General features: G+C 37.2%; 1 protein-coding gene across 1 annotated transcript in view; it reads right to left on the bottom strand.

Annotated features, from left to right (window-relative positions):
* The window catches only part of KIF13A (kinesin family member 13A), a 112,541-nt gene that overhangs the window by 43,057 nt on the left and 55,574 nt on the right, over positions 1-13,910 (bottom strand). The window contains exons 4-11 of the mRNA XM_026842326.1: positions 11,528-11,620; positions 10,872-11,052; positions 9,786-9,873; positions 8,356-8,490; positions 7,716-7,828; positions 2,520-2,631; positions 1,914-2,126; positions 252-362 (exon numbers count right to left, since the gene is read on the bottom strand). Coding sequence (XP_026698127.1) covers positions 252-362; positions 1,914-2,126; positions 2,520-2,631; positions 7,716-7,828; positions 8,356-8,490; positions 9,786-9,873; positions 10,872-11,052; positions 11,528-11,620 — 1,046 coding nt within the window. The remainder of the gene's footprint in view (positions 1-251; positions 363-1,913; positions 2,127-2,519; positions 2,632-7,715; positions 7,829-8,355; positions 8,491-9,785; positions 9,874-10,871; positions 11,053-11,527; positions 11,621-13,910) is intronic.

Genomic DNA, 13,910 nt, shown 5'->3' with positions numbered 1-13,910 from the left:
CAAACATCTTTTGATGTTTTATTTTAAAATCAAATATTAGCTTTTATCAATATCATGACACAGCTACATTTATTCTAATGACACTTAGACTTTTAAAAAAAACACCATCACCACCCCCATAAACTAGGGGAAAGGACAAAAATCCAGAGGCATTTTAGATAGCTGGTGGGAAAGACAGCAGAGTCCACTAAAGCTCATAAAATTCAACTATATGAGTATCTGGCCTTTCGTTCTCAAAATTTCTGAAATACCTGTGCAATTTCTTCTGTTTTCCTTAGCTTTTCTTCCCAGGTGACTGTTAGCTCTTTTATTAGCTTTTCAGATTCTTCCAATTTTTCCTTCAGTTCTGGTGCCTTCATGGCCTAAAAGATAGAGGTTAGCAAAAACCTTCAGCCACTCTTCCCACTGCAACATTTGCTTGCACAGGGGAAGTGAACACAGCAACATAACATGAAATGCAACAAGTACAGATTGACTATAACTCCAGGTTTTTTGCGTCAGAAGATGAAGAAACATCTTGCTTGCAAAGGAAGAGGACAGAATCAACCTATAATGATCTGAATCCAGTATCTGAAACAGCTGAGACTGACATAGCTCCAGAGGCTAATGGAACCAACAAAATCTCGGAGCCTGGCCACTCAAGTTTCAGTACCTGTATAAAAATAACTGAATATTTTAAAACTTTAAGTCTTAGCTGTCTGAAGTTCAACTGCAAAGTCTTTTTTCCAAAAATAGTTTCAAACAGAAATTCCTCTCAATATTTAGCCTTCCATTCTATCTTGGTTGTGCAAGAGTTTCTAGAGTTGCATTAAAGCTTTCAGACTAACCCTGTCGATCATCTTCAAATGAAGGCATGCTCTGGAGCTAACAAAAGGCTTCTCATTTCACAAAAGGAAACAAAAGCAAAAAGCTCACATATGTCCAGTGCCAAGTAACAATTCAGCAGGCTGGCCTATAACTCTATATAACTGTTTTTAACAGAAGGTATAAGAGAAAAAAGCTTTTTCAAAAAAACTAGTAAGACTCTTGACACCTTCTTATCGACTGTGTTCAGCCACAGTCTGCCAACATAATTAACCACATGCTACAATAATATTTTCCAATTTAAAGTGCAGGATTAGAACAGATTTTTATTTACAAAAAAGTGAATGGCTCTTTTTTCTTAAAGCAGATTTTCCCATTTCAGCCTATAAGAAACTGGTTATACGAGGAACAGTATTCCTTACATGAATGTCAAGCTTAAACACCACACAAATTTACCCTCAGACACACTTCTGTTCTTTTTCCATCAGTATTTTGTGTATTGCCTGAAAAAATCAAAAATATTTTCTTACACTGCAGTGCTTAATTTCTCCAGATATCACCAAATAAACTATCCTACCCTGATACTTTACTCTCCAATTAGAAGTATAAATCCAAGATAAGCAGCAATCACACAGAGTTAACTGTAAAGGCAGTAAAGAAAAACGCTGATGGCTTCAGTGTTGCAGTTTTGAGAATTTTTTATAGATTTTTGCAAATATCAAGGAGACAAATGCCCCACATATTATGTGGTTCAATAGCAGATTTACAGCTTTTCACACTTTTCCATTTGACATCATAAAATTATATAGTCCACCAATGCAAAGAAAGTTTCTGCTAGTAAGTCTACACAATGAGGTTGTACTCTAGCTCTGATCTGTGCTGCATCAATTATTGCTTGACATGAAGTTCTTCAAGAACAGTCTATATCTGACAAGGGTCACCATCAGTACAATGCTGTCCCCATTTAAGAGTTATTAAAAATAAGCAAAAATTAAGTTGGATTTATTTCAGGGAAAAAAGTTAATTATTAAAAAGTGCAAGACTCTTCCTTTCCTCATTTTATAAGACTTAAAAAGAAAGCTAGTCTTCTAGCCAGTGAGTAATATTACCTCAGCTTGCGAGAGCTGTTCTTTCAGTTTTTCAACTTCTTCACGTAATTCTCTGATGACCCTAGCATTTGGATCTTCATTCACCACAGCATGATTAACTATCCTTTTGGCTCTGTCTGCATATCTCAGAGTAGAGAGTGTTTCTTCATAGTTGTCTGCTGCTGGACTAATTGTGGCTATCATGGCAGTTTGGCTGTTTCCTCCCAGGTTGTCCTGCAGAGTGCATCCACAGAAAGTTTGAGGGTTAAAAGTTGTTCCAAGACTATAAAACATCTTTAGAAATGTACTTTAAATACAAAACTTGCTATTTAGACACTGAAAGGTACTCTGGATGTAAGCTAGTCTCTATGATCCATAAACATTTTCAGCGACTTCCATCAGCTTTGATTCCACTATGACTGAAAATAGCCCAACAGGACTTTACATAGAATTAACACGATACACTTAGTTGTCCACATTACTTGAAACAACTTAGAGCTATGAGAGGTCCTTATCTATTTTTTTTTTTTTTTTAAAAAGTACACATACACAGAGGTATATTACAAAGATCCTACAAACTATTAAGCTGACAACTTGTGAACAGGGTAAACTGAAAATACTAATTACCTTGAGAAGCCAGGTGAGTACAGAGTCTCTGTAAGGCACAAACTTGTTTTTCCCCTTCCCTGCTGCTTGGTCAGCAAGTGATGATATAACCAAGCCCAGCGTTGAAAGTGATCTAGAAATGCAACACAGTAGAACAGCTTTAACATATATTGCAAATGTAGATTTAACAGAACACAGGAAAGGGGATTTTATGAAGTTTCATTTATTCTCTGCAAAACTCAAGATCCAATTTTTAAAATATCACAATAATTTAAGTTGGAAATGACCACAGGAGATCAGTTAGACTATTGCCCTGTTCCAAAGAGGGCAATGTATTTATTATCAAGTTACATATTTGGAAGAAAAAAAATGGGTATCTATGGTCTTCCATCTCATCTAGTACTAAGACCAAGTACCAGAAAGACTAATATTCCAGTACTTAAAATAGCTTGAAAAGTGCAAAGCAGGCTTCAGTACATGGAGAATAACTGCCTTTGATTAGACAAATACATTCTCAGACACTAAACATCTTTCTATCTTGGACACTGCCTCATGACACTGTTAACAGCGTTGGCAGCACGGCAAGGATTCCTCGTCTCTAGGAACAATGCTTTAAGAGCACTGGCTCAACAACAGACTAAAACCAAACAATTCGCTAGCCATAAGGAGGCATCCTCAAAACAAAGCCAGCTACGGCCCAAGAGAACTAGTCTGCCTGGTGAATCAGTAATTAATCAGTCACCATACAAGGGAAGACTGGTCATCAGAAGAGGCTGATTAGGAAGTCCCTTGACAAATGAGTTGACTTATAACTGAGGTGGAGCCTCAGTAGCTTCTTGTGGGGGGAACAGACCAAACAATCTCCCAGTTACAAAACTGTTGCACAAGCATGAAAAAGGCCCCAAATTGCTTAGCAGACAGCCACATCCCAAACACCACTCCAGAATTGTGAAGAAAATGCAGATAACTCATCCATTTTGGTACATGTTTCACTTGTACCAACAGGGGTAACTGTATTAGCAATCTGTGCCAAGCATATGTGCATTGTATTATCCAATTGTTATACAATCCTGTGTAAATTTTAAGTGACATCAGGGCTCTTGGGGTGAGTATGCTTAAGATAATGAGCTGGTTCAGAAGCCTGAGAACATTAAACAGATGCCTAAAGGGTTTTGAAACAGACAGCGCTGAAGCCCAAGAGCATACTGGTCCATCATGATCATGCCCAATTATCCAGCTACTTTTTATAACTACCAAGGAAAACTTCAGCAGCATCACAATTAGATAGTCAAATAAATTTGTAATTGTACTGTTCCACTCCATCCTTTTGAGTTTTCTTTTCAAAGTAGTACTATTTTAGTTGATAGGCAGTTTTTGCACTGTATTTCTATCAGGGCCTTAGTGCTGCTTGAAATTAGCAGTGGTTCAGAAATAACGTTTAGAAAATGAAAAAATGTTGCAGAAGAATATTTCAAGGGAGATATCTGAAGGTAAGGTAACAAAAAACATAACATGTATCACAAAAGATGTCCCACACTGCATATATCTAAGTGGTATGAAGATAGCACAGACATGAAAGCAAAATTAAAAGAAAAATAAATTTAAGGAGAGGCTAGGCAATTTGATCTCCCAAGAGATCACAATCTTTTGTAATTTGTCTGTAGGATAACTTTCCAATTCACCTTTGAAAATTTCACAGAAAAAAGGACTGTTAGTTTTAAGTTTGTGACCTAAATAAAAGCCTAACAACCTCCAAAAGCTTGTGGGGAGAAGATGCAGAGGTTCTTGCCTCTAGGCTCCGGTCTCCATAGACGGAGATGACAGTTAGCTAAACATGCAAAAGCAAATAGTAGGATGCTGTATGTCGCTTCGTAGCAACCTCCTACGGCACAACTGAAAGGCACCACCAGCACACTTCCAGTGGAGTCCACCTTCAACAAGTATATAGTTAAAAACTCATCTGGTTTACTTTCCTCCAATTCATCTTTCCCTCTTTAAATAAGGGGAAATGCAAAAACCAAAGCCAAAAACTGAGGAAGAGGGAAGAAAAGGACACTCAGAAGGGAGATAGGAAAAAACAGGATTCAAAAAGGCCTATCTCTGAAAATATTTTACAAAAGGGCTGCAACACCAATTTGAGTTATAGGCACTGTATTTTAATGAACAGGAAATTATAAGCTACAGTTTATTAACAGAAGATTAAAAGATGTGATAATATTTCTGCTTCTTATAAATACTGATTTTATTTTAAGACTGTTAGCACCTGCCATAAAAGCCAAACTGGAGTCATTTATGTATTCTGCTTGAGATTTCATAATACAAAGCTGTTTAAAGACTTGAAGGAAAGCAGTAAAAGAAATGGTTGCCCAGCAAAATAATTACAGGACTCATCAGCAGCTTTCCTTCATGTTAAATGATGCATCAGAGATCTGTCATTACTTTGATCCTATCTCACACTACTTATATAATGAATCAACCAGAAGGCCTAAGCCTGTAGCACACAGCAGACCGGGGCAGTTCAGAAGCAGCAGTGTGAACTTAATGTGGTGCAAGAGCATGAGAAAGTGCCATTTCTGCACACTTTCTGTTCTCCTTGTCCCTATTTCTCAGGCATGACCAGGTTGCCCTTGCTAGCAGGCGGTGGGAAGCTTGCACGCTCCCACTACAGGCATGAGTCCTTGGCATCTGAAGGGATGTGGTGCTTCCTCACCGCAGGGAGCAACTCTGTCCCTAAATGATACCCATTCATGCTACGTCTGTGCAATTTACAACCAAATTCTTCAATGAGCAGAATCCACCTCTCTATTAGTTAACTCTGAATACAAAAAACCTCCCTAAAATCAGCCTGGAGCCAGACCTGTCCCAACCCATTCCTTCCCCCGCCTACATTTTAAAGGCTTCTTTATGCATTCTCAAGTTAAAACGACAACAACTATGATTCTACTAATCAGAGTTAAAACTGCAGACTGCTCACAGAAAGTATTTTTCTTAGCCACTAATTGAGAGCTTGTTTATTCTGCTTCCCCCTACTATTATATTCTAGAAATTCTTTGACTACACCACAAAGTTGTTAAGCACCTGTGTTTCTACACTAGGTATGGGAACTAGCACATCCTGGGGAAGAACAAGCATATCCAGCTTTCCTATGAGGTATGGCAAGTCCCCCCAAAACCTAGATAATAAAGAGCAGATACCCAGCACCTTCACCAAGACAACTCTGCATCAGCTCTGAGAAAAAACAGAAGTGATCTTTATTATAACTTTATGAAGTTGTTAACAAAATGACACTCTCCATTGTTTCAGGAAGTGGGAGAGCAATCCATTGCTTCTCCTCCACAACATGCTGTCCCAAGATAGGAAAGCATGTTTACAACAGGTTGAGATGTGGGACTAGGGTGGCAGCTACCAAAGCTATAGCCATGTTTCATCAGAAGCAAATGGCAAAGACACCTGCGGAGACTGGCTGAATGTCACACTATGCAGTTTTGGTATGCACAGCTGAGTGTACATTTTCCCTGCCTCGTAAACACATAATTTTCACATTCTTTTTCAAGGCAATAAAACATAGCACAAGCAGCAAGTTTATTTGCCAGCAGCTCCATTTTTTATCTCATTAAACATAACACATGCTACCAATAAATGTTACTGCTTTTTTATAAAAGAATAAAAAAATAATTTTAAAAGAAGCTGACATAGCAAAGTATATGGTTCAAATATACTGTATCATTCCAGAAGAGATTATTGCCTTTCCCTAATAAGTAAGGTGCATAACACCCAAAAGACAACCATACACTATGTTCTCCAAAGAACTAGTCGGGTAAGACATGTATACCAATTTTGAGGCTTCCAGCAAAAGTCATACTTCATTAAAGCTCTAAGTAGCAGCAAAAATCTACAGAAGATACCAAGCAGAGGACTAAGAATTCTCTTTTGCCTACTAGTTCCAAAAGAGATTTCAAATAGAGAATGCTTAATAAATGGACCAATACAGATTTATATAAGATTTTGGTTGATAGGAAAATGCAGAGCTGTTCACTTTTTCTTTTAAAAATATCTTTTACAGAAAAGTTTGGTACTTGCATCTGAAGTCCTATATTGTCAAAGAGGTTCAGCATGGGCAAAACAACCATCCCCTACATGCAGTAAAACTTTTACTACCATAAGTCTAAAACTGAGTAAACATCCTAACAGAACAAAAAGGATGCCTTTCTGTATCTATAGCTACACTTGCTTGAATTCTTCCCCAAGAATTAGAAAGGCACATTTAATTTCACCTTTGTTTATGCAAAATACAAATACATTTTCTAATAAAACCAATCTGAATTTAACTAGTAACCTGCGGGGCAAAGGTACAACACCTGCTATGAGGCAAACAGAACCGCATCATTTTGTTTCACAAGGACTACGCCAGCATGGCTACCAATACAATGCATTAAACACAAAGTAGATTAGAAATTAAGCTAGAAAGAGCAAACATGTTCAAAGTATAAAAAGAGATAATATAAAATCATTATAAGTATGAATGCTGTTTAAACACACTTTGTGCTGTTATTGTTAACTTAACATACCAAAGCATTTTGTATTAAATTGAAAAAGCAGTAGCTTTTAATGTAACAGTTAAAACTCTTTCTTTCCCAGGAAAATTAGTATATTTAAGACAGCAGTAATAGTGTGCTAAATTCTTGCTTTTGGGCAATAACACAGTAATTGCAGTAAAAAAGTGCCTTGAAACTTGTCATTGCTTGAGTACAAATGCCCAAGGCAACGCTAAACTAACACAGCTTCATTCTAATCGCCTGTTTTTAAACTGTGAGTTATACTCTTACATATTTTAATACGTGTTGGAACAAAGCCATTCAACTCTGCAACTTTGCATTCTTCCTTGACCAGATGAGGATACAAACACATAAGCCTGAGGACAGGGTGTATAAATGAATCACAAAAGGTATATGTTTAATTAAAGAGCACTGCTGTCACTTTTTCCAGATAAAATTCATACAGCCCTCATCTGAGTCAAGCATGAATTAGGGTCCCTATGCCAATGTAAGGAAACACATGGTGCTTAACACAGAGCAGCTGAAAGAACCATACTGAACTGCTTCTGATGAGGTCTACCATTTGAACAGACTTGTGACAAGCACACCAAGAGGTAGTCAAGGAAAAAACAGTGATTCTGACAAGATTAAGCTTTTCAACCCCCATATGCCAATGTCTTACTTGTTTATGTTGCTGCCTTCCTTCAGACGTTCTCCTGCAGCTCCCGTTTTGGACACTCTCTCACTCCCAGCCAGATCCACCAGACTGACCTTGCTGACCTTCTCTCCAGAATTCTGCACAGATGAGACATGGGAGAAGAGCTAAGAAATACCAGCACAACGTCTGACACTGGCAGCATGAAACACTGTTCTTCGTAATAATGTGGGTTAAAGTAGCAAATTCAAGGTATGAGAGAAAAAGGAATTGCCAGAGTTTTTACAGCTCTTTAAGAGTCATTCATGTATTTTATACTCAAGGGCTGAAGCACTAAGGAACCAGAATCAGCTGTGTAGTAGAATCAATAACCTTACTCGTATAGAACACCATTAAAACATATCAACTTCAGCAACAGTTAAGACTTAAGACAGGTTTCATGGTAGCAATATAGTCTTAAAATGTGATCCAAATGTTTTCTTTGTCTGGTGTGCTTCCTTACTTTTCCAGGGTTCTCTCAATCTTATGGTCTTGCCAATATCACTTTGATTACTGGGCCCCATGGCATTAAAGGCAGAAGAACAGCTAAACGGGTAATATATGTGGAAGAGGAAGAAAGAAGAAGAATCCACCATAATTTCATAAATTAATCAACAGAAATACATACACCAGAATGCAGGTCATAAAGTGTCTGAGTCACTATAATATTGAATACAGCATGAGAGCGGCTGCTTTCTTCGTTCATGTTCGTTGCAGCAACTGTTCGCGATTTGTTCCCCTCCGACATGAGTGACTCAATATCCTAGAGCAAAAAGAGTAAGAAGTGATGCTAGGATAAAAGCAAGCATTGTGCTTGCTGAACAAAATCCCCATCTAGATGGAAGGGTGTGTATGTGTGGGAGAGAGGAAGAAGGGAAGGTAGAAGTACTGAAAAAATTCTTTACACATTGTGAGATGTATTGGTACAGAGGGTAATTCAGCAGAACAATGTCAAATCACATCTCTGTTTTAAGTGGTGTGCTTAGAAGCCCAGCAACTAGTCAGTGCACTTCCTCCTTATTTGCTGCTGAAATATGTTGGCAACATCTGCATTACAAATCATACTGTTTAATGACAGTAATCAAGGCCAACAGAGATCTACTTACATAAGTGAACACAATGTAATTCTTTACTGAACTGCACTAGGTACCGTCTTCATTTAATTGGCTCAAAGGGTTACCTCACTTGGAGCCTGTACCTTCCCACATATGTAAAAACAAAGACAACTATGTTGAGTCCAATATATGTGCTTGCTGAGTCTTCCAAGACAGTTTAACAAAAGCCATCAGCCAAAAACTAGGCATGAACAAAATTTCCTAGAATTTGAACAAAGGTAGTTTTCAAAGCACACGATTCACTGCAAAAGCCGCAAAAGCAGTTTTTCTAACTCTATAATATGTACAGATGCTCTGGAAATACAAAAATCCTCATAAAAAAGCAAAACAGTTCCCACACAATACAACACAAAGTGAGTATCTTTTTAAAAAAACATTTCCAAATCAGCTTCCTCATAAAACAAAAGGCCTATGCAATTCATACAACTGCACTGCCTTAATTATTTCCATTGTAGCTATAGGAGTTCATTAGCTTCTACAATACTGATTTATTCCAATGTGTTTTGGTAACTCAAGTGGGCTCCGATGCTGTCATGATTTAAAATTATATAAGCCACGTTGTAGCTCATCGTGCAATACACCTGCATAAAATAAGAGGTCATATTCAACAACAAAATCAAAGGAGTTCATGCTGAAAGACTAATATTCTTATTTTGGAAGCCTCATATTTCCTGTGTTAAGGAAACATTGTGTTCTTCGTGTATACTATATGCATTGAAAACTGCAAAATGGATACCACCATTATATTTTTAACCAACATAAAGGCAAATCCAATGGTTTTACATGACATAAATACTCCTGAAGCAATAGAGAAGATCTTTGCGATTGCTAGAGATCATAAACATTCACAAATCAAGATGTCTGGATTAGTTTATCTTGTAGAAGATTCCTACTGCTTACGTACATAGGTGTTATTTATAAACTTGTCATGGTTTAGATTTACCTCAAAGTTTGTAACAGCCAGCTGAGACAGGCCGTCTACATATGGCCCCAACACTTTGTGCTCTCGAACCTTAAGGGACTGCCGACTCCTATGGAATAAAGCAGACTTTATGCACAATCCACAAGTGTGAACTTTATTGAAAAAACAAAAATTATAGTATGAAATAAGAAACTTCTATATAGCAGAAGTTAATTTATGTCTTCCAATTGTAACAGGAGGAAAAAAGTCTTCCAGATTTTAACTAAAATTAACAATAAACATTCGAATTAATCTAACTGGTTTTAATCTATATACATGAATTATTTTAACGCATCCTCCCACCCCAGTATTTGCAGCTAGAACAAAACCTAAAATGCCTTATTTGAAGGAAGAATGCTGACAAAAAAGGAAGCAAAAAATCCTCCCCCTTCCCCCCAGAAATTTGTTAAAGCTTCAATTCTTCTTGCATTTTCCACACCTTATTGTCATGCGTCAAGTAAGTCTCAAATCTACCTTTTTAACTAATAAGCATACTTGTTCATATAGTCCAACTATGTTCAAGAATCAAAATAAAACCACATATCAATGCTGGGTGGAAAAAACCCTATCAAACTACCTTGTCTAGACATCTCCAAGCCAGAGAGCCTAACAAGTATTTTTGTGTAGACAAAACAGAAGAGCGCCATGATATATTCTGAGGTATTACTCTTCCACATTCAAAAAGTTCAAGAACCAAGTTGTAAATATGCTTCAAACTCCTAGCTGACATAAATTCTTACCTGAATACAGCCTGGATCATTTGGCAAAAATACCCCAGAACTTACTTGTACATAGACTTACTTTCTGGTAAACTACTTCATACAGTATTTGTTCGCATTGTCATGACAGTATCCTAATATTTAAATTGATCCACACCAGTTACTACTTTATATACAAACTTTACATGGATATTCTCTTCTTTCTGCTGTTTGGTACCTAATCTTTCTAAAGAAGTCATATAAACATACATTCTGAAAAAACCTTCTCAGGGACTTCCAAAAGTGATATCTACTTTTACAGTTTCAAACAAAAATAAGGGAGGCTGTGGGGGAGAGTCAAACTACTCACCCTTTCGGGTCAAGCAAATCTCTGACTTTCTCATTGTAGATTTCCATATAGGACACTTCCACTTTAAAAGTATGAGATTCATTTTCTTCCACAGAGATTCTCTGAAATAAAGCACAACAGAGCCGTGGGATCAGACCCAGCTGCTCTGCATTGCCCATCATTGAAAAGGATTTTCCTGAACCTAAAGGAAGAAGGGAGAAGAAAATGCTTTAGAATGTAATTTCTGAGCTAGTCAGTTGTTCATGAAGCACATGTTTTAATTATCTTTTTACTCCCCCAGAAGCATGTATCAGAACATGACATGCTATCCCAGACAAATAGCTTGTTCTTTGGACTACAAGGTACAGGTAAACAAAAAGAGAAATTATCTTATAGGTTTCCTTCAGCAGGGCCATTACTTAGGAACCCTTTGAACACACTCAAACACAAAAGACTGAATGAGCTTCCACAGTATGAACTACTACTTTCATGCTTTGAAAGTGGCCCCAACAGGTAGTAACTAAGAACATATTTACAGATCTGCTTTAAGAACTTTACATCGTCAGTGGCTGTGCTAAATGTTTGACATTTAACATTATATTTCAAATTACAATTTTAAAATATTATCTAGCTTAATATTCATGTTTTGTTCTTCCCCTTTAGCACAGGAGACTCACCTGTCTGTCCATAGGCAAAAATACAAGCATTATATCCCTGAAAGGCCTTTTCAAGAATTCCTTCTCCAAGGCACTTGAACACCACTTCTTGACCTAGAAAATAATTAAGTTTACTGTACATTGAATAGCAGAGTAAAATTTGTATTACTTTAGTGTAAATTTTGCAATTAATATACATTCTTTAATCACATACTATACCCAAAACAGATCTGTAACAGAACTGCAATGAAACCCATCAGTGAACTAGGATATTAGAAGCACAACAAATATCATGCTAGAATTAGTTAGTAGTAATTCTCTTGGGAACTGGCCTCAAGTTTCGCCATAAGCTATTATGATTCACCCTGTGGCAAGGTGATGCTGGAACCAAGATAAAAGCATTCCAATGACATTCAAGGAGGAAATACATATAAGGAGGCTGCAAGACTTCAACAGAGCTGTTTTAGGATATATTCTGCCAAGTCCATAGTTTGAAACATCAGCTGAGGACTTTCATAGTCTGAAAATTGTCTCCCTGTACTAGGCAGATTTTTAGAAGTGCTTCAATGTTTTAGATGTAGAAGAAGAAAGCAGGCATAGGGGTCTGGTTGGTTTTGGTTTGGGTTTTTTTATAGGAAAGCCCAGAATTCGTACACCACAAAGAGGATCAGTGGGCGCTCTGCTGAGTTCCGATCAGATAATTACACCAGCTGTGTATAGACTCAAAACAAGCAGAGCCAAGATAAGGACAGTATTTATACACCTTATGGTGTTTAGTTTAAAATTTACATTCACTGCCTGCTGACCTTCTGAACAGCTATGATCAGCTGCATCATTTTGGTAAGTTAGTCTCAGAAGTTATCAGTTACAAGAAATTATTTTGTACAGTGGATGGAATAGTGACTTCCATAGTCCTCAAAATGGAACATACTGGCATAAAAAAAAATAATCTAGCTATACATTTATACATTGCATGAGAATATTTATACTCTATCGTCCTTTAGTAACTGGTAGCCCACAAAATTCCTGCAGAAGAACCTGTGGAATGATTTACAAGTATGTAAATAGGACTAAGAAGTAATACATTACTTTTTTTTTTTAACTTTAACCTGATTTCTCTTCTGTAAAGGAAAAACTAGTGCAGTGATGCCCTATCAAATTGTCTTTGTGTATCCTTCCAGCTGGAATTTCTAAAATTCCAAAGTGTCACTGTTCCTTGGATTGACACAGTTCAGACATGTTGAATACAGGAATTAAAACCAGAGGAGAATCTGCTGTACTCTGGAATAACTCCATCTCCTTCCCCATGTACATTCATTCACTTCTCGTTCAACTCAATCATTTCATCATTCTGTAATATCTATGTTGGAAGAGCACTTTTCAACAACCTGGAAATAGCTATAGAGAATGTTGAACTACTGAAGAATGCATGAAGAAAATGCATTAGTGGAAAATTTTAATAAGAACTTACAATACATAAATATTTGCTTTCTAACCAAATCCTGAGGGCCCATTTTGAAGTTACTAAAGATCAAAGAGGCAGGGAGCCACTTACTATGAAGAAGAACACAAAATCAAGCAAAGATTGAATTTGAGTATAATTAAGGGGGGGGGGGAAGCACATATATTCTGCCGTGATTGTGAATAAAGAATAAAACCATTTGTCAGAAGAGGAAAAAACCTTTTATTACCCAGTACTAACCAGCAATAACCCAGTAACCTTCTCCATGTCTCCCAATAAAAAACCAAAGCAGATACCAAAATGTTATAAAAGTGTGCACAGTCATGATAACCATAGGATGACCTACAGGATTCCTTACTGCTAAATACCAGGGAAGGAACCCAGTTTGAATCTCACAGGCAAAGCTGTTTGGGTTTTTTTTTCAGAAGAAATTTAATTATCAGACATGCAACACAAACTGAAAGTCAATCAGACACTAATGCTTAGTTCTAAACTGGTATTTTTATTACAGTTTTTAAGAGCTCAGCAATACCAACATAGACAGATGGGTCATTAACAACTGATGTTTATAGTAACCAGTCAAATTATCATGGGATAAAACAAGATTTGTTTTTAAGTGCACTTAAGAGAAAAGAACACAAGACCTTAAACTTTAATTATGGATAACTCTAGTTACATCCCATGTGGCAGTGCCCATAACACTGCAAGGTGTAACACAGTTAGGGATGCTCTGTTAATTGAAACCTGAGAAACACTGATGGATGCCCACCCAGTTCTGATGACATAGTGGAAAGCAACATCAAGACAATATGGAAACCTTTTCCACTGTCACTGGACAGCTGTAACTCTCTTCATATCTTCCACGACATTATCTGTGCATTTTGACACGTGCAACCACAAGCTTGATGCCAACAGCAGGGGGGGGGGGGGGGGGAAAAAAAA

Source organism: Athene cunicularia (assembly GCF_003259725.1).
Source record: "Athene cunicularia isolate RWA chromosome 2 unlocalized genomic scaffold, athCun1 chr2_part1, whole genome shotgun sequence".
NCBI lineage: Eukaryota > Metazoa > Chordata > Aves > Strigiformes > Strigidae > Athene > Athene cunicularia.
The sequence above is the reverse complement of the archived record's forward strand: the minus strand, read 5'-3'. Positions and strand labels throughout refer to the sequence as shown.